The sequence below is a fragment of the Amblyomma maculatum genome, chromosome 11 (genome assembly GCF_055883805.1).
Source record: "Amblyomma maculatum isolate TAMU_Amacu chromosome 11, ASM5588380v1, whole genome shotgun sequence".
Taxonomy (NCBI): domain Eukaryota; kingdom Metazoa; phylum Arthropoda; class Arachnida; order Ixodida; family Ixodidae; genus Amblyomma; species Amblyomma maculatum.
Genome location: NC_139354.1, coordinates 17,903,074 through 17,924,544, shown reverse-complemented (window position 1 = coordinate 17,924,544; position 21,471 = coordinate 17,903,074). Strand labels below are relative to the sequence as shown.

The window sequence follows — 21,471 nt, the reverse complement described above, 5'->3', positions numbered from 1 at the left end:
GCACGGGAAAGAGCCATCTGGCTCTTTATGTGTTGCGTGGTTCCGAGCTCCACAGCACGTTAGGCAATCATAAGACAGATCTAATTAGTTTGGCAAAACTGCATGCCTATTGAGAAAGGTAGAAGCGGAGCGGCATGTAGTAACCTCGCGGAACCGCCCAAAGCAGAAGACATCACTAGAATTACCTCCCAGACCTTCTGATGACGAGGTTCAACCATTCTCCTGATGATGGTGTATAATGGTGATAAGAATGATGACGGTGTAAGCCAGGACAAGACTTAACCGGTCGTGCACCATGATCACCCTATAGCATCGCTCCAAGCTCCATGATCACCACAAAAACGAAGAATTCCTAGTTTGACCTTGCGAGCGTATGCGAAATGCCTGAATGCGTCTCGGCCCATATTTTCCTCTGCGCTTCGGACGTCGTCATCTCGATCATATTCGTATCCTCTGCAAAAGCTGAACTACCGACAAGAATTGGTGTTATTGATTTGAATGTTCGGCTCCATTTTCACACGTGGGCTCTAGATGATGCAAGATGAAAGACGTTCGCGCGGTTTTCCTGCTCTGTGGCTTGGACAACACCCGCATCACGGAACAGCCTACACGTGTCTCAACATGCTGCGAGCAGGTTGGCTACCAATATATGATAACCGGGTTATCTGACCCAGATTAACGCCGTGCTTGATGACGTCTCGACACAAAGCGATCGCGGATGGTCGCGCGGAGCGTGCCATTGAGACCGACGAAGAACCCGGTCAGTGGTGTCTCAAAAAGTCAGAGGCCTCCCCTCCCCCCCCCCCCCCCCCCCCCAAATTTGGTTCCACTACACATCTTACGGAACTGATGTAATTTGCGCACTCTCCAATTAGCCCCGATTCCCCGATTCTAACTTGTTGAACGCGCAGACTGAGCAAACTGATCCATACTCTCTTGATGATGAAACAGCAACAATAACAACAAAAAATTGGAGTCTATGCTCGTCGTCTGTGAACCGGACTAATCTTGTTATACTTATGCTTTTTGTTTGCTTCACTTTCGGAAATATTTTGTTATTATCCCTTGCAATTACTTCTTGTTCAAAAAACTGCCGTTTCTGCTATAAAGTGTATCACAAGTACACTTTCTTCATAAACATTTGCCTGCATTTATTTTTTACTTTTACAAAGTATCAGACGCACACGCCTTTCGGGGCTGTTCAGAAACGCTATAATATACCTTTGACCTCAATGTCAAGATTACTTTCGTCGAGATACCGTTTTATATAATATTACATGTGTTACGAGTGCCGAAGTTTAGTTTCATTGTGAGCTGTTTTACTCCACATACCGCCGAGCACGCTGGCAGACCGCCAGGATCCATTTTTTGAAGTCTGTGTCATAAATTGAGCAGAAAAGCATTTCCAGAAGGAAAATCAAACCGCAGCAGGCACAGGACGGAGGGTGGAGACAACACGGGGCGGTGTTGTCTCCACCCTCCGTCCTGTGCCTGCTGCGGTTTTATTTTCCTTATGTCGCACCAACTGGCCTACAAATCTACCCTGCTACGTTTTCAGAAAAATAATTTTCTATTTTGTATAAAACCCATGCGAAGGCAGACTGCCAGCTGCTTTCTTTCTTTCTCTCTATATTTTTATTTCCGGTTGTGCTTAAAAGGCCAGAGACCCCTTTTCGGTGGAGCCCGGCTTTAAGCACAGCGTACAACGCCAGTGACGGCTTGACATAATGAACGTACAAGCTGACGCAAGGCCTTTCGTAGAGCACAATAACCCGCACGTGGCTCTTCTAAACCTCATTCATTTTTTTTTGTTTAAAGACCGGATTTGCTAGATCAATGACTGACAACTTACTTCTCGCAATTGAAGTGGATTATGAAGACGTCGCGAAAGGGACGAGGACAAGGAAGGAACACCAAAATAACAGGGCAGGCGCCAACTGTTCTGTTATTTTGGTGTTCCTTCCTTGTCCTCGTCCCTTTCGCGCCGTCTTCATAATCCACTTCAACCATGAACCAACTAGCCCAAAGCAAAGTACTTCTCCCAATTCCCGCGCAATTATTTCCATGACCGTGCATAGGTCGTTGACATTGCAACATTTCCTGCCATGGTCGGCTAACTTGAGGCTGTTCAGTGCAGACAGTACGCGAAAATAAAATTAATGGATTTTTTTCTTATTTCATCGTAAGCAATTCTCACTGCAATACGGGATTTACGCGCTTTTTTATTTTTTTGCCCTAACTTCGCTCGCAATGTTTGATATGACATTGCTCTGAGTTACTTGCCGTCATGAAGGTAAACTTCCCCATCAAGAACAGTACAAGTTGCGCGGTAGTAGTAGCGCAAGAGCACAGATTGTTGGGCGACTTGGTGCATTGCAGACACGTTCTAGCGCATATGAACAAGGACAACAGAGATGTAGACAACACGAGCGCTAGTAGCGCGGTCTTTTTGATGCGTATTAAACAGGGTAACAGGAAACATTCCTAGTAAGCAGGGACGGCGTGGTATCCGTTCGTCGCAGGTGTTTCGCCTCTCTTTCACGGCCTCGAGAATGCTATCACCGGTTGGTCCAACGTGTCCGCTGCGCTCGAACGCTGGCGCCATGAAGCGGGCTAAAGCGCAGCGGGCGAGCCGACGAAATAATGAAGAAAAGATAAGCAGGAAATAATAGATGCTTAGTACGAAAAGAGAGCGGAGGGTGGCGCTAGCTTCTCTGCCCTTCCCCACCCGAAAAAGAAAACCGGTCTAGTGTCACGTGACAAAACCCCTGGGTCTCTTCCTTTCTTTAGCAGTAGCCCTGCCCGGCCGCATCAATTGGGGCCTTTCACTGCGCGTCTCCTTCTTCAAGTAACGTTCCTCTCTCGTTTCCCCTTTCCACGTTCCCCAAGCGCCAGAGCTTCTTGCCCCGTCTCGCCCTCCCCCAAATCTCCACATCTGCCGCCCGCTTTCACTCCAAAAGGAAACATCTATCTACACAGGGTAGCTGGTGCGGCGGTCGTGCGGTGCTGTGTCATCTACGGAGTACGACAGTCACGCAGCCATGTTGTCACCGGACGGCAACGAAGCCACTTCGTAGTCGGCAGCGGCCGCACCGAGGGCGGTGGTGCAACTTCGCGCGCTGGTCGTGCGCCACTCGGCGGAACCATCAAGGGAGCCTGCGCCATCGACTCTGTGATTTCGACCCTACTGTGCGGTCGTTTGTGTCTGCGCGAGCTGTGTACGGCTCCATTCATGGTTTTCTGTTGCGGCGGTGAAGGTGAGGAGCCGTTGTTTCTGACAGACGTCGTTTTCCCCTGCAGCTTGAGAAGCTGCCCCGCCTTCTGTCGTCCTTGAACCGAGTTACACGTTTTTTAAATTTTTTATTCATGTGCATCCGCTGTTATTGTGTGGTGTCGTGTCTGCGAGTACCCGCAGAGAAGGGAGGACGGCCAGGCCGAAGCTATTTTTGCAACTGATGGGCGGCCCGTTTGTTCACCCGCACGTGGCCTGGGAAAAAGCAAAACAATAAAACACGTTACCACCCCAACGGAAGCACCATGCGCGAGGCCGGAGGAGCTGCCGCCGTGCTTAATCAGGTGAGACGTCCTTGCACGGATAGGCGCTGGCATTGGGCCGGAAAGCGAAACCAGTGTACCGCCCATGATTTGTTTACGGTGGCATCCGTACGTCGTGGTGTAACGGCCGAGGTGGTACTGAGCCATTTTAGCAGTGTTGCCTTTTTATAAGTCAAATGTCCTTTCATTGCTCTTAAGGTCTCTTTACTCACGGCACAAAAAGAAAAGAAAAAGGAAAAAAAAAGAACAGAAAGCATGGGAGTAACGTGTCTCTCAGCCTAATTTCAAAATTTAGCAGCCGGCAGGCAACACTCATTGCAACAATAGTCACTGCTGCCCCACATACTAGCCAGCTGCGAGAGTGCACAGCTTCTGTCAGCAATCTATAAAAAAGATCGGGCTACATAGATCAACGCTGCTGTGCAACATCAAACATAGACACATACTCCTAAACAGTATCATCTCTTCAGGATGACACTCATTTTACACACAGTTTCACAAAAAAAAGCAAAAACAAATCGATATATTAAGGTTTTAGAAGTAAGTTCACCATAAATAACTTATTATTCTCCTATATGAAACTCTTGAACTCAAGAAAAATATATTTTGCATAGTTCTAAAACCAGGATGTCCAATTCGACCTCACGTTGTCCTAGCGGAGGATGCAATGCTCCCAAACAAGCTGTAATGTCTCAAAGGTTGTTTTTTTTTTTTGTTGGTGTTCCCACCATAAGAACACTACACTTCGCGTTTGGAGCATGATAGATTTAGCCCTTCATGCGAAATAAAGCCAAACACAACAGTTTTCATCTGGATAATACAACCCAACCAAAGCGCCCAATGTGTGATAATGGAGTCTGGCTTATGTTGAAAGTTTTCTGATGAACTTTCGGGCACTTTCTTGCGCTCTAAAGCAGGCGTCAGCTCAGATATGTGACTATAAAGCTTTGCATGCTAACAATTTGCTGTATGAAAAATGCAAAAATTTTGATGAATAGTGCTTGCGATATGCTGTAGCGGGTTTCATGCAGTTAGGATTCCAGCATTTCAACATTGGTAATGTTTTCAATTATGAGCACTAAAATAGCAATATACCCGTGTGCTATGCGATGTCAGTGCACGTTAAAGAACCCCAGGTGGTCGAAATTTCCGGAGTCCACTACGGCGTCTCTCATAGCCGGAGTTGCTTTGGGACGTTAAACCCCACAAACTAAACCTAAAATAGCAATATACGTAACAGTCTAATGAAGTTCAGACTGAGAATTAGGTAAGGTTACAACGCAGCACACGATGATATTTGTTATATTGTGAAGTTTGTATAACACTACAATGTAACACCATTCAAATTGTCGATTTTACCTCTTCTAGCATGAAATTGAAGGGAACATGAAGGGAATGCAGGCGGCATACAAGCATTGGTAGAGTGTAACAATAGCGTCTTTTTTTAAATACGTGTAAAAAATAAAATCGGAACAGAGGGAGCCTGCCGGTCATGGTAACTGCTATTTGCGTGCTTGTTGTGACTGCAAATGGTGGAAAGGCTACATTTCTGCTGTGCATCCTCGGGTCAGAAATACCTGGAGCCAATGGCAACTGCTATAGCTGCTGCTCGTGCTGTACTCAGCAACTAAGCTGCAGTCGGGGGTTGCAAATGGAGAGAAGATAGGAAGCTGAAATTCAGATGGAAACGACAGCGAGCAAAGAATAGCGAAGGACATAATAATCATGGTCGGCCTTTCTCCAAAGCATCCAGAGATATTCATCTATAGATAAGGCGAATGCAGTCGTACTTCGGCGTTTGCGTTGCGTTCAAACGAACATTCATTGTTTATAATACCTTTTTTTCTCTCTGCCGTTTATAAAGCCATATCTTCGTTTTTCATTAATCGTTTTCTTGAATAAACGCTATTAGGTAATACCTACGACCTTCGTAAAAATGGTGATATATTCATGCAAGACTGCATCAACTAATCACGAGAGTTCGCAGCTTCAATAAACGCCCTTCAAGGAGCAAGAGGATAGTATAAATGGTAATGGAGCCTGCTGTACAGTATATATAATATATATGCCTGTCATACGCGTATTCCAGCAGGTACCACTTGGCCATATGCTTAAATGCCGGCGTCAAGGGTGCCTACAAATTTCAGCTACAAAAGGACAATAAATAATATTTTTTTTTAATGTTATTTCTCGCGTGGTTTATGGAATAATGCTTTTGCATGTCTTACTCAACTTGACAACAAAATTCTGTTATTTGATGGACATCGTTACTGTACAGGCGTGGAAATAATTGTTAGACTGTGCTTTAGCTATAATTGCAAACATTTGTTACAATTAGTATTTTGGCATTATGTTAACATTCAGAACTCACCTGTAACATTAAACGTGCACAATGAACGTCAAGATAATACTGCTTGACATATGTCCCAGGCATCGTATACAAATGTAGGCGTTGGCAGAATGCTTGTATACAATTTAACGTAATTGTGGATTAAATAGACTTAACAACACACTGAAGCTTTGCTCCTCTGGGAAGAACCTAATATCACGCAGTTTACTCTTGGTACCTAAGCACGATTGAGATCGACACATTTACCCCCCCCCCCCCCCGCCCCCTCCCCCCCTTTTTTTTTGCAGCTTTCTTTTAGCCAAGTAAACTGCGAGTAACACTTTTAATTAGACGCAGAAATATCGGTTTATGGGCCCCAATCGAGTATTCACTTAATATATGTTTTGCCCGAGTTAAGCGGTAACCGCATGAGGCGACAACCCTAGCGATCCGTCGCGCGACGCCGCCGCCAACGCCTGTCGTCGCTGGTGCATACCGCACGGAGCGACGGGGCTCAGCGACAAGAGAGGCGCGTTTTCAGCGTTGCTCTGTTACCGCCGCCTCGTCATTCGGTCAAGGGGAATGCAATCACGCTATATCCCATTTCTAACACTAAACAGCATGAAGTACGATAAAACACTGATGAAATTTCTTGTAACGCATCGTATTTTAAAGGGTCACAGCGCAGCGGTGTGCTACTACACTGCGATGCCGACTTGCATTGTAAGCAGCGACTTTCTCCTGCTCCTTTCGGAAATTAATATCTAGCCACGCTAACCTTTTTCTTTCTTTTATTACCCTTCCAAGCTTTTACTGAATTATCTCGATGCACTCATATACACACGGATCAGACGAAGTGAGCGCGTGAAGGCACCAGGTTCTTCGCCCAAACCGGACTAGGAAAACAAACTTCGCACGCAATAAAAAGAAAAAAAAAGCCAGAACGGAAGTTGAGCACCCTAAAACCCTCTGCGATTGGCTGCCTCGCGAGCTGCTTCCGGGCGACACGCGAAATTTTCTAAAAACCCAGAAACCGAGCGACAGCGACGAGCGGCAATGCTTTGGCGGCCCTCAGCCCGTCGCGCGACGGCGTCGCGCGGCATGTCGCCGCGAATTGTCTCCTCATGCGGTTAGCGCTTTATACCTGATGCTCTATCTGTGCGCGCTTGCAAGCAACCGCAACTTTTCTATTGTAGAACGGGGATTATCACCTTAGTTTGTCCGGATGTTTGCTAGGAAGGCGCCCTAACGTCATATAGTCCTGTACTTATCAGTGGCAGTAGCAGCAAACAACTACGCGCCGCGTGAGGTAGGCTGGACGAAGATAAACGACTCATAACTTTACCGCGTACGCGAATGGAGTTTAACTGCCTGTCTTCTTGTAATCTTCGTGTGGCAAACGGGATTATTTCTGTTACACAAGGTGCGAGTCCAGGCCTTTTATTTGCGTCCACCTTTGTGCTAAAGCCTGCGCGCGTCGGGGAGGCTTTTTCACTTGAGAGTAAATATTTGGTGACGAGCTCAGGATGTCTGTCCGTGTACTTTGACCGCAGTATTATACAATTATATACGTCGCGCTCGCTTTGTTAGTCCGTGAAGTAACACAAGGCTTGCTATGCGCCGTCGAGTGTCAAGTTTCAAGCATGGTCAAAGTGCCGACTGTCGTGTCATAGGAAACACGCATGCGTCTTATGGATGCTTGAAGAGACAAGAGTGCCAGCACGAAAAGATATACGATATGCGCTTTCTTGAAAGTGATGAAAATGATTTTCCTGCTTCTTAGCACCCAGATCTTGAAAGAGGAATAAAAAAAGCACTATGGCAGGAATTAACAGAAGTCGCCATGATAGGAGTTACAAAAATAGGTTGATAGTCGATTATCAAGAAAGCCTTAGCAAGTTACCATATTTACTGCTGCTCCAGCTAACAAAACACTCGAGATGGGGTACGTTAAAATCCACGGATACGATAGCACGGCGGGCATGGATAAAGAAGTTTCCTGAAAACAAGGTCTCGGAAGAAAGAAAACCCAGGAAGCGGCCTTTAGGAAGCAACGTCACCAAGTCAAAATCGGCTCAAGTAATAACGCTTTCCAAACAGGCTTTGCAAAATGAGCACTTTTTAATATAACTAGGTGTAACTATTGCTTCGGATCTGTGCCCGCTGAGCGCATGACAATTTTACTGCACTGAAGAATGCGTGGCAAAAAGGCGTGCTGAAAGAGCCCACCACAACATGCCATTGGGCTAGTTTTACAAACTGCGTGATCGCCAGTTTCTCAGCCTTTGAAGCATTACATATGTATATCCCACCACAGTGGATGCGGGATCGAATTCCGGCCGCGGCTGCCACTTTTAGATGGAGACGAACACCAAGGCGCGCTTGTGCTGTGCGACGTCAGTGTGGGTTAAAAAGAACCCCACGTGGTCGCCATTTTCTAAGATTTCCACTACAGTGCCTCTCGTAGCATGAGTCGCTTTGGTACTTGATCATCATAAACCAAACCATTAGACATGTCTCATCGGCAGGGTAATCTTACTTTAAAGGTATGGATAACTGAGCTAGTTGGTACATAATTTCAAATTTTTGAAGCAGCAGAATAAAAAATAATGTGGACGCAGAAAGAAAGACGCAGGACCCAGACACAGAACACACAGAAACACTAAGAAACGCAATTTGCAGTCTTAGTTATTGGGAAAGGTACGACCAGCTGATCGGACTGCTATGCTCCGAGAACCACCCACTTTGGTGGAACTTGGCATAGGGCGTTACATCGCTCGCTGATATTGTTCAGCGTGCCGGAGTGATGACGGTATTTCTTTGTGTCGTTTATTACGCATTTGCAGAGGAGGGCCGCCTGCTGTTCCAATGGTCAGTGGCGCGGTTATCAGCGATAACTGTTTCGAGCATAACGCGACGTCTGATGCGACGGAGCATGTTCCAAGCCCATTCACGTCTTCTTGAACACATCGGTTGGACACAGCGCAGTGAGGCTGTCTTCGGCGAAATGTGAGTACTTGATCTATTCGCGTACTGGACAACGAACATGTTTGTTACATTACAAAGATTGCAGCTGTTTCCTTATTTTTAATTTGGCTGGTATTGCGTTTCCGCTTTAGAATACTAAACAAGTGCAAATGTTGTTATTTTAATGTTCGATTAACCTTGCGACACTTCTAATCACATAACCAAGCGAAACCACAAATAGATATCAGTTGCAAGCCTGTAAACACAGCTGGCACCACAGCTACCACCCAAGAAGTACAGTAAGGAAAAAAAAAATATGACCTTGTATTTACGACCGCATGACTAATAGCCACAAATGTAACAAATCGCTGGACTTCAGTGAACCGTGATAACTGGAATTGCAACTGCATCAAAGTTAATCAGCGGGAGAAAAATAATGACATAGAATGCATATCCAATAATGCCAATACTCGATTAGGTATCGGCTTTTTCGGTTACTTTGTTATTAAGAACTTCGAGTGCAGGATGATTTGGTCAAATTAATGTGTGTGTGTGTGTGGTGGGGGGGGGGGGGGGGTTGTCAGTTTGTTAATCAGTCCGAAGTGCGTAAGTGGAGGCAAAAAGGAACGCACATGGCGCTCACTTCCAGATCTACGTTCATTGCGGGCGTTCTACATAAAGCTTGGCTTTATGCGGGGCAGATGAATAAGAAAGATTTATGCCGCCAGAGCCAGGAAGGAAAAAAAAAACGGCGTGAATCGCGTTCGTACATCTACTTAAGTTCTTCCAGGATAACGCAAGGTAAACATCACTGAGTTTGCATACTTCGCTTAATCTGAAGCGTATACGTCGAGCACCTCAGATGACCTTAACCGTGTGTTTGGCTCTCTTTGTGCATAAATGCTCTCGTACCATTAAAGTTCATTATCAGTTTTAGTTTGTCCACCTGCCCCTGCAATGTTTACAAGTTGCACGTAGTACAGCGCCATGCTACGTGATTCATTTTTGACGTTGCACCACTTGAGGCAAACATGTAAGATGAGCCAGTGCGATAAAAATTGGAGAAAATTGCATACAGTTGCTGTGAGCTCGCTGCTTTCGAATTGGCCAGATATCCAGACAGACACGCTCTTAGTTGTCGCCATCGTTTCATTTAGGTTTGTGGAAGCGTTCTTATAACGAACGTGACTGTCACGCGGAATTCGTTCGTCGTCAAGACCATTGCAGTAAAAGGAGTTATATCAATGAACGTATGCGGAATGTGCGTTTTATGCCATATATGCGCGAGCCAGCGTCAGTGCAGCGAAGGTTTTGCAACAGGTTTCCAACTGGAGCTCATTTCCGCCTTTCTTGATACAACACGAACAAAATAATTCGTAAGGATAATCTACTTTTCCGCGGCACGATTCCGAACGGCCGGTAGATTAGGCTTGTAGCGTGAGTGACACGGTCGAAGGCTACGTTTGACAGGGATGCAAATATTACCTGGTGGTATAATTCTTGAATATGTGCTTGGTAGACACGTTTTACACTTCAACATTCAGTTTCAGGCTATAGTGAAATTTTTTAAACAATGGACACCCTGATTTCCTCATTTCATGCGCTTTTGATAAGAAAAAGTAAAAAGAAAATTAAAGAACGATGTGTCAATGACTGGCCGGCGTATATTTAAGAAAAGCGATGAATAGAAATGCTAGGACCAAAAAAATACCAAAGGAAGTTTTGGCATGAAACGTCTATACGGAATAAAAGGAAGGCATAAAATACTTACATCAGAAAAAAAAAAAAAAGCGATTGCTTGTCCACTCGAAAGAAACTACAGAACCGTGTCAATAGTACGACAAAATATTCTGTGGTTCTGGCGTTTACGACCAATGTCGGTCATAAACTTTAGAAGTTTCTGGAGTATCTGCCAGTGGTACTTTTTTTCTGTAACATTCAGATACAGAAAATTCTGATGCCACTACATAAATGCCTGCTGTCGCAGCATGTAAACTGTCAAAAACCGCACAGAAATTCTTTCGTGGCAAGACAAAATTTTCTGTACTCTTCTTACAACTGGGTGGATACGCGAACATCATCATATGTGCATTGTGAAGTCAGAAAATTACACTGAAAACTGTCGCTTGTAATTACGTGCATTTCCAAAGGCGTAACCTCGATCCTTCTGTCCTCAAATCAGCGTCCCTTATATGAGCAATATGACCAGATTTTGGTAAACGTTAAGTCTCCCTCTAAGAGAAAGAGGAAGTTTTTCGCAATTGGCGGCACACTGCACAGGGAACGAGCGAATAAATTTTTACGCCAGCCACACCAGAGGCTCGAAATATAACGTAAGCATTCCTTCCTGTAATAGGCGGCACATAGGCACAATTGACTAAACGGACACTGCTGTCATTACCCAGAGACAATGGTTGTAAATGTGGCTCTCGAGTCGGCGATGGCGCTTGTCTCGTCACTGGTTAGTTCGGTTCCTCAGTAAAGCTATAGTAGGAAGATTCATGGCCAGTAGGTATGCTGCTGGCATCAGAGCTCAGCATATATCCTGTCTGCTACTTATTGTTTTGGTGCAAACGCACTTCTATATATCCTAACGCGGTGGACTTCGCCAATTCCCATGTCTTCGTCTGCCTGAGAATTGCTATGGAAACCGAGCTTACCTTGCCAGATGTGGTTATCCTAACTTGCTATGGGTGGCCACAACTACTACAGTCATGACAAGGGTCAAGACTGATGAGGCCTAATTACATTAATTCAATTTGTATAAACGCAGGTTAGTAAATAAAGTCTTAACGTGCTTGAGCACATAGCGCAGTGAGGTCTCTCTAAACCAATTTAGTGTGTCAGGCTTAACGAAGCCTAATAGGCCTAGCTAAGCCTAAAATTTTGTAAAATCACATTAAAGTAGTATCTTGCTGTCTGAAGTTACATTGACCTTAATTACACCTTGCTAAACCTAACTATAGGTTTGGCTAGGATTAGCTAAGCCTAATAAGGCAAACATCCTGGTCAATGCGAGTTATGTAGGAATCGCGCGCATAACTTGCACTCAGCTGCAGGGCTAAACCGCTGTTATGTTTTTGTTACGCCCCCCCCCCCCCTCCCCTCCTCCCCCCATCCTTTTTTTTTGTAGCAAAGATGTTCGCTATGAAGAACCGGTTATCAACAAAGTTACTTAGCGGCGTGCTTCTGCTGACGTGCCTGGGTCTTCTGTGGCTCGTGATTTCTGGATTTGGGTGCCGCAGCTTTCGGTACGAAGTCCACATCTCCAACCGGGAAGAGTCTCCGCTTGTAGCATTCGGTCTCCTCAGTGCTTCGTCATCTGGGCAGTAAGTTTAAAGCAGCCGCTTTCTTCCTTTTCTCTGATAAAAGCCGTTTCCTCGCTCATGTATCGCGATATGGAGCATCGATTTCACGTGGAAAATAATTATCCGTATCCGAAAACGTCGAATAAAAGTGAGTCTGTAAACTTTGGATCCAGGTGCTCAAGGATGGGGTCTCAGAAATGCATAATACTTTATGCCCAATTAAGAATTTTGCCCTGGAAATTGTGAGTCACAGTGTGTCTCTGGACGAAAGAGTCCTTCTCAATTGTACGATAGGTGCACTAAGCTATTTTTACATATTCTGCTTCGATCTGCCTACTTCGAAGGAAGCACTGACTTTTTTAAATGTGGTGCTTTTATTATGATCATGACTTATGGGGCACAATACTATGTTCAGGCACATCAGGAGAGATGAATTAATTTTAACTATAGTAAACCAGTTAATATGATAACAGTTCAGTTCAGTCGTTCAGTGGTGTCCTACTCTTCCTGACCCTATGGACCATGTCACGCCACGCTGATATACTGATAGTTAATTTTTAACATTTAACATTTATATAGGCTCCTGGTTGCTGCTTAAAATTTTAGCTGTTCATTAGAAATAGCCACATCAGCACTTATTTCGAAGCCATGGTTGCCATCGGCGCTGTGGCTCAACAAACGTTTAGGAGCCAAAAAAATGCGAGCGTTTGAAAAGTCCGCGCTCACATAACGTCCCCAGCGTCCTGACTTCATGGCGCAAGGGCCAAGTGACGTTCTCTAACCCGTATTGCGCTGCGCAGTGCTCGTCGTTGCAGCTTTGTAACATCTGGTATAGTGTGAAACTACTGTTCAGGAGTGGCCGATCTAGAAGTACTCGATTGCACTACAAATTTGTATACGTGTCTAAGAAGCACAAATCAATTCAATTTCAGGTTGATGGAAGCAGTGCCGGCCACGACCGCACGGACAATCTTGTCCACTGTCGGCGGCAAGGTGTTCGACCCCACAATGTTGAGGAGTAAGTTAGTCCACTTTCACTTCTTTTTGGTGTGGATTTGGGCCCCCAGCTGGTTTAAGGGAAATTATTTGGTGCCTTAATAACGGATGGGAGAGTCCTCCGTTTTGCTGTGCTAGCCAACTTTATATTTTTAAGAGAGGCTTGCTTGCATCATTTAAAGAGAAATTTATATCTTAAGTGCTCCGATGAAATCTATCTTCGCTAGTCTGTAGGCGCCCCGCTTTTCTAAGCAACACCGTATTTTCGCAAAAAAAAAAAAAAAAAAGAAAAAAAAAACTTTGTTTGCGCACCCTCTTTCTGTGCAAGGAAGTGCTGCTCGGCACTGGCATTCGAGATGTAATCTCTGGATCCACATATTGTTGTGTTCTAACACTACATGACAGATGGTTGTAAAGAATGGCGAAAAACGGCCGAAAGCAACCCAGCCCCCATACCTCTATTAAAGTGTTCTCACGTGGGCCTGGTATCGGTGGCGCTCGGCAGGTTTCATGGGCTTCTTGGGGATGCGTTTTTTGGCTTGGTGCCAGTTGTCTGACAGCTGTAATAGAAGTCGGAAGGCGTTTGTACAGCGCTGCCTAGAGTTCGAAGTTTAAGCGAACTGTAATTGCATTTCCCGAAGACGTTTGCTAAGGTTGTTTGCTAAATAAATTATTTACCGCGCCCATCTCGTCTTGATATCGCCGCGAAATATGCGGGGAGATGAGGGAGAAAGGAGGTATTCATTTTACATTTATCAAATCTAAGCACCTCTACCCCTTTTCTTTACTTTGACCATCACGATTTTGAAAAAAAAAAAAAGGGGGGGGGGGGGGGTTAGAATCGAGTAAATAGGGGGCTATAAAATGTATCCTCCGTCCCTGTCCCTAGCTTTCAGATATGTAAGTGGTGCTAACAAGACGTCCACAGACGTATGCCGGCTCCACTTTCTCTTTTAACCTCCAGTGGGGCGCGCCAGTCTGCGAGTAATTCATTAATTCAAGTTGCATTTCCTCCTTTACGTTTGATTGGGCTTCTCATACTGCGAGTAATTCATTCATTCATTCATTCATTCATTCATTCATTCATTCATTCATTCATTCATTCATTCATTCATTCATTCATTCATTCATTCATTCATTATCCCTTTTCCCACAGGAGAGGAGGACCGCCATGTGGAGCGGCTGGCCAGGCTTGAAGCGGCCATAAGCGGCATGCGAGAATTCCTGGTGCGCCATGTTCGGGCCACTGATCACGACAGCCGGCTCCCCGCGACACTCGTCAAGGCACGCGAGTACCTCAGGTATGTTAATGTTTGTCCGTGCTTTCCGGCTTCGCGGGCTGAGGGAAGAACGATGCCAGCGCCGACGTCTAGCGCAGCACAAGGCCGAAAACGGTCTTCTTATGCAGCTGGTCAAATCAGTGGCGCGGGGTCAGTGGTAGAGATAAAAACCTCAACTAGGGAAACTGTTGAATTCGCCCTTCCTCTAAGGTTTCTGTGTTACAAATGATGGATGGCACGTGACTGCTGAGCAGCATCACTTCAAGCGATTTGTTATAGGCAGCGTTCTGGATCTGCCGAAGAAAATTCCGAGAGCACTGTGGAATCTGCACTGCAATAATGCGAAAGCCTAAGCATTGCTGATGCACACGGTGTATTATCTCATTACCATTCATTATCATTATCAGCTAAATGCATCGTCATTTGCACTGCTAATGTCATAATTGACATTATCACTAATTGCAGCTTCATTGTTATCGCTACTATTACCCTCACGGTAGACAAGGAGAGTTATGATGTGCATTTCACGATCCTCGGCGTGGCGCAGTTGGTTAACGCACTCGGCTGGGAATGCAAGGGATGGAGATTCAATCACGCCGGAATTTTATTTTTCTGATGACAGTAGTTTCGGTTTCGGGCGATGACGTCATTTTACTGACAGCTATAGTGTGACCGGGCGAACGAACGCCGACAGTATGAGCCATTAAGAGATTTCGCCTTAATATCAGGTGCGTTGTTTCTTTTCGCGTTTGGAGAATGCCCTACGCTCTCTCTGAAGAGGATACGACTAATTTTCTATAGGCTTTCTGAAGAGGGCACGTTTTCCGCTCGCCACAGTGAATACTATCCATCCACTGTCTATGTGCTGTCCAATAAAATTTTTGCCAGAGCAAGTGGATCTGATTAGGCAGTCGTTTTCATTTCCGTTCAGCTGACAGGGTGTACACGCAATCTTGTTTCACAGATGAGGAGGATGAGGAGGATGAAGAGGAGGAAGAGGAGGAGACAACATTTATTTATGATGATATGATTTGGAAAGGGATATGCGTTTCGTTGTGGAGCTGAGTGGCAGATCCTATTCCGGGACGCCATTGGCCGCCGCCGCTGCCCGAGCGCTCTGGACCAGGACAGGTGAGAAGTCCACATTGCAGTCTGTCTCTACTGGAGCAGGCGTGGACGGTGCGGAGGAAAGAAGTATTGCCGGAAAAACTTCCTCGGATAGTTCGGCTTTCGTCGCTTCTACGTGAACTCGGTGGGGAGGATAGGCTTCCGGTGGCGCGGGTGAAAGGGGCGCAGCCTCTTCACAAGCTTAGTTGTTGGGGTCATCGTTGCGCTGTAGTTGAAGGCACAGAACTTCACAAAGGACACATACTGTCTGCGGTTGCTTCGATGGCGGCAAAAAGCAAGGCGCTCGTGTGCTGTACGATGTTAGTGCACGTTCAAGAGCCCCAGGTGAAGAAATATCCGGAGTCCTCCACGGCGTCCCTATAATCTGAGTATCTTCGGGACGTGAAACACCAAATAACGAAACCAATTTTCTGCCATTTCTCGCGGAATTCGAAAGTTACGTGCCCTCGCTGCGTGCTAAGCGACGCCAACAAGTGAACGTCACCCCGCGCCAGGGTTCCAATGAGGGGAGGTGCGAAAACCGGCAAGGAGAAACTAGGCCCATTTGGCGTGACTGCCGCGCCACTGTGTGGTTGCCAGGGGTGCCGTCAGCGCGCGGAGCTGCGGAGCACGTCTGCTTGCTCGCGCAAAGGAAAAATCATAGCGGTAATGAGCACTGATGGGCTTTAGTCAATGTTCAAGGCTCCTCCATGGACCGCAGGTTTTAAGACAGGCCAATTGGCCTGCCTGAAGATTTGCCCGAAGTCTTGCCTAAAAACCTGCCTGAAGACTTGTCTGAAGTCCTGTCTGATGAGCTGTCTGAATACCTGTCTGAATACCTCTCTGAAGATTCGCTACTATTGTCATGCGGTTTCAGGGCAAGGAGAAATATAGCAGCAGCTCTGGGCATATGTGCGAGCCTTACGCGAGTTTCTTATAGCCGAGATAAAGATCACAAGTCTCTCTCAAGATCTTCACCATTGCGTGCAACTTGATATTTGCTTTCCGAATCTGTCGAGGACAAGTTCGGAACGAATCGGATAGGATCAGGGCAAAAGTGCGTGCTGTGAGGCCATTGAGAACCATTGTGCAAGCGCTGATATCTGCGGCTACTACTGCTTGGCACGCGACCGGGTCTTGCTTCGTAGCTATTGAAAGAAACGTGCCTGGAAAGAGTGGAGATCGTGGCAGCTTTATGTTGGAGCTTCGCCAGTTAATAGCATTTTTGTGCTGTTTAAGCTGCGCTTTTTGTTATCGTAAGGTGTAGCGCTCGTTAAGTATCCAGACGCGTGCCGCAGTCGTTCAGTTCATTGATGTGGCAACTCTAAATCTGGCTCCTCGTAATAAAAAAGTACAAAAAACGCTTACAGTGCGTTTTGCTTGGAGGATATCGTGCTATAGAGAATATAGTCAGCTGCCTAGCGTAACAGAAAAGCGTTTTCCACACAAGTTTGTAGGCAAAATTGCGAATGTTGCCATTGCCACTGCAATGTAGTGTGTACAACGTCGACGGAAAATCCTCGTATATTTCGGCATCTGAACGCAAGCATTGATTATGTGAACAAATTGCTTCGCGTGGTTGTGAATTGCCCGTTGTCTATTATGCACGCACGATTAGGTGCGACATTTTTTATGGAAGCCATTCTACTTCACCAAGCCGAATTAATAACGAAGTTCGAATGCGGTTAACCATGTATTTACCACGTATTTACCACGTCTCTACCACGTATTTACAGTGTATTTACCCCGTATTTGGCTCGTATACGGCAGCCGAACATTGGGGCCTGTTTTGTAAGCGAGACAGACGCCCGACCAAAGCAACACGTGAGATATGTGATCGATAACGTTCAAATGGCGGCCGCTCACAATAGGACAACATAACGAGGCTATTTTTACGCTGCCAAGACTGCGAGGTGGAGGGGGGGGGGGGGGAGAGCCTTGAGCTTCTGGGAAAGGGTGAAACGCGAAACTACACAACGGCTTGCCTTATCTCCATGATGGGAAGCGTCTGCCAGCAGTGTGCTATACGGCAATGGGGGAGCGAAAATGGTAAAATAATGTAGGGAAATTAAACAAAGATTACGCGCGTGTTCTCTAAACAAGATAATGGCATTTAGTGAGATACTTAAAGAAAACGCACGTTGGTCTGTGCTGTGCATAGCGAAGCGCCTGTATTCTACAGCAGAGGTCATTTTGATTTGCAAGTATTTTGTAGACGTATGGCTTAACATGAACTTAACTGAAAGAAACAAAAAGCCTTGTGTGCTCGGGAGCTGCACCGGATGATCTCTTACTCCAGACAGCTGAAGGTACTTTCATTAAGAACCCAGTTGCAGCGCAAAGTTGAGTCTGTAACTTAAATGACTTAACCAAGCATTTGGTTTTCATTTGTTGTGTGCATAGTAGAGTGGCTGTTATGTCTACATGCTCGAGGAGAATACTGAAATCTATATTAGGCGATAGCTTATACATCTCGTTTGGTAGACAAGACGTCATCGCCGCCGCCGCTTCCGCTGCAGAATCCGTTGCCGCTTCCTCCCCAGCTTCCGCCGCCGCCCGCGTTGTCGTAGCAGTAGTAGTAGTAGTAGTAGTAGTGTGTCGAAAACAATTGGGTTCAGCATAGAAAAACTCGTATCATGGTAATTTGTGGTTGTAGTGATTGAATATTGTTTTGTGATAGGACATGAAGAGTTAATGAAATCGTTGTAATTAATTGATGAAGTAATTAATTAAAGAACTGTAAAAATGATATAAAGTGGGTTCAAAGGGGCCAAAATGCTCAGAATGAAGAACTAATGCTTGAAGATGCTAATTAAAAATGTAGTGTGTGTATTTGATCAATTAATTGAGATAATTTAAAATATGAGAAATTGGAAAGAGGGGTGCTTCAAAGGTATCAGAAAGGCTCATAATGAAAACCCAATTTGTTTTTTTTTTATTCATTTCACATTTCCTCATGGCCCACGCAGTGTGCATTACAGACGGACAGGGTTTGATGATGGTAAGTACCTGTCTGTAAAAGTAAAAATTAATAATTGAAAAGCGGGAACAAAATTACCCGTGTGTGTGAAAAGCTATTGGAACATACTCGTGACGGTGGAGCTTAAGTGTTTCCATCGTTTTTTTCCTTCATTGGTTCTAAAAACAGTCGTTTCCGAACTATCGACAAGCGGCGGCAGAGTTCTGCCTTGTATATAAGTTGGCGGCCAGGTTTAGCGCTGCCTTCTTGAATGGTTGGACGCCCTAGCTATTTTAACCTAATTCATTTCTAGTCTGAAAATCATTTTAAAAAATATGAACATGAAAATCTTCACGAATAAAAAAAAGCTTAAATAACTTGCTACAAGATATTCAGATATTCTTTATTTCTCTTTCAAAAAATGGAAGAAGGAACTGCGACAAAAGGCGGTTAGGCCTGACGGGGTCACAGTTCCCCATACAGTTCACAGCAGCGCGCAACACGGAAAACAAACGATAACAGAACATTACAGCAAACGTGGTAATTAAACATACTGGAGTAAAACCTAAAGAACGAAACAGTGTACACTATACACTCAAAAAGAAACAACAACAACAAAAGAAACAACTGAAATCTAATTAGTATAATGATAGGGCTGAGGGGAACGCTGCTATTGAAACAGGCCATACCGAGAAAACAGTGAAAAACAAACAAGAATATTTGCGACCTATCTAGCTAAAGTGGTTGAATGCAAATGTGTATATTTATATATATTTCAGATAAATGAAGGGAAACTGTGGGTGCTCGTTATAATACATGAAGGAAAGAAGCCAGCAGTCGGCGAGGCCAAGGAAAGCATTAGGGATTGTACTTTTTCTTTTTTTTCTAATTTTTCGGTAATCACATAAATTAGTAATGTAATCTGTTCAGGGGAAAGATAATTAAACACAAAGTAGAAGGAAAAACAACATACCCATGGTGGGAACATGAATTTGATAGTCCTGGCATGCTGATTCTACTATTACCCTGCCATATGACAGGAAAGGCCCGAGTTGGCAGCTCCTGTCAAACGTAACCTCAGGTAACCCTGTAGACCCAGTCAGTGCGCGTCCATGTCGGCTGCCAGATGCCGCCTGCAAGCGCCATGTTCGTGACTTTTCGTTCACGACGCCAACGCCGGCCGTCGACGCCGGATGTTTGGTGAACGGGCATTAACCTGCCTGGTTAAAAGAAGTAGCATAATGCTCTCGTGCAGTGTCAAGCGAAGCTGAGCTATGCGCGTCGCATCAAAGTCAGAACACAGGCTGGGTGCAGTTTTCACGCGTTTATATTATTTATTTTTGCGTGCCTAGCTATCTTCACACACCCAGACAAACAACGGCTTATCACCGAACTGAGAGTATACTAACGGCATTTAGATTTATCGATATTTTTATTCTTGTGGTTGATTTTGTTGCACCGGCTTTTCGCCACGTGTCTAGATTTTATCCCTCTTGTGGGCGTTTCTCTCTGGTATATATATGACATGGTTGGCTGATTACCAAAATAATGTTGCAGTTCAGCGCCTGTGCGTCTTACGTGTTCCTCTGTCTTCGTCCTTGTCCGGCTACGCGCTGCAAAAACTGTACTAACGCTGATGCGCACTTGAAACAGCCAGTGTCCACTGAGGCAAAGAATGTTGCGTATGTGGAGTGAAGGCAAGAAGGTTAGGGTCTTTTACCCCAGAATCAGAGGCATTACAGGCGAGCGCCAGAGAGTTCTGCTGGTATAGAGCTCTTCATTCGCACTTCTGTACGCGGAACGATGACGCAGTCAGCGTGCACGACTTTGAGCTCCTCTCGCTAGGCAACGCGCAACCTTCTGTGTTTGGGCCGAAGACGCGGTTCTGATTGGTGGGCTCCATTTGCTCGGGTCAGGCGAGTGAAATGCGGTTCCATAAGATTTTCTTTTAAATTTCGTGTGTTTATATTCCATTTTTTTTTACCTAGTTTGATTTGGGCAATTTTTGTGTTCTGCCGGTCTCTGGAACGAATAAAAAAAAAAAAAAAAAGCATCTTTGAACTAGAATAATTTGCAGTTAAAGAAATAATAAAAAAATCCGACTGTGGCGTTTGTTTAAAATTTTCCATTTGTCATCGACTTCAATAGCGAAGTTGAACACTGCATGTGCGCCGTGCTCCGAGAGGTCAAACGCCTTTTCGTGGATCGATTGAGCCTGGCGCCTGCCTGCCGGGCTTCTACTCTTCTCGCCACATCTGCGCTGTTTTGCCTGGCTCTTTTGTAGAACACCAGCAGACACTGGGCTGGCGCCTAAGAATCCATCGATCCGCCGAGCGGCCGGAGCAGCAGCGCCACCTCGTACTGCCATTTGCGTGCGCACGTGTCGCTGTGTTTTCCTCGAATTCATTGCAATTTTGCAAGAGGGCCCTATATTGTATAATGAACTCATACGCTCATCTCCACCGACCAGAACTTTTGTCCGCTGTTGTTTATATCGTCGCTATGATGGGCTAAGTTTCTTTCTGAGGTCGCGTGACCTCGCGCGCGGGTAATTCAAACAATATCCGGCATAGAGCTTATGCACGTTTCATTGCAGCTTTACTGGCAACCATGGCGTGTACTGCGCAACATCAGAGAGGGAGAAAGAGAGAGAGCCTACGGCGAATCATGGCACGGCGTCGGTGAAATCTGAGCTCGGGTTGGACGGCCTTGCAAAGCGTCTCAAGTGTCGGACAAATGAGCGGCGCGCAGCAGGGAGGAAGCCGTAGACCGGCGCCGACGCGTCGGAAACATTTTTTTGCGTGCTTTTGGTTTCGAACCGCCCAACGTTATCGTGGCTCCGCAGTACAGCGTTGCCACAACTGCCACCTGCCCTGATAGGGAATAGGGTGTATATAGGGGCTCCGACGCGCGAATATGTCAGACGGGTCTTTCAAGTTCGCCGGCTAATAGGGAGAGCGACGGAGACTA

At 45.6% G+C, this 21,471-nt stretch overlaps 1 protein-coding gene across 4 annotated transcripts in view; it reads left to right on the top strand.

Annotated features, from left to right (window-relative positions):
- Window positions 1-2,779: 2,779 nt before the first annotated feature.
- LOC146172953 (alpha-(1,6)-fucosyltransferase-like) overlaps window positions 2,780-21,471 on the top strand; it is a 30,796-nt gene continuing 12,104 nt past the window's right edge. The window contains exons 1-6 of one of the 4 annotated variants that reach the window (XM_084584867.1): window positions 2,780-2,848; window positions 2,980-3,576; window positions 8,731-8,893; window positions 11,985-12,180; window positions 13,092-13,177; window positions 14,312-14,456. In XM_084584867.1, the coding sequence (XP_084440993.1) occupies window positions 11,990-12,180; window positions 13,092-13,177; window positions 14,312-14,456 (422 nt within the window). In that variant the 5' untranslated portion in view covers window positions 2,780-2,848; window positions 2,980-3,576; window positions 8,731-8,893; window positions 11,985-11,989. Of the gene's footprint in view, window positions 3,577-8,730; window positions 8,894-11,984; window positions 12,181-13,091; window positions 13,178-14,311; window positions 14,457-21,471 lie in introns of all 4 variants that reach the window. The other 3 variants (XM_084584868.1, XM_084584869.1, XM_084584866.1) reach the window with 3 other exon arrangements.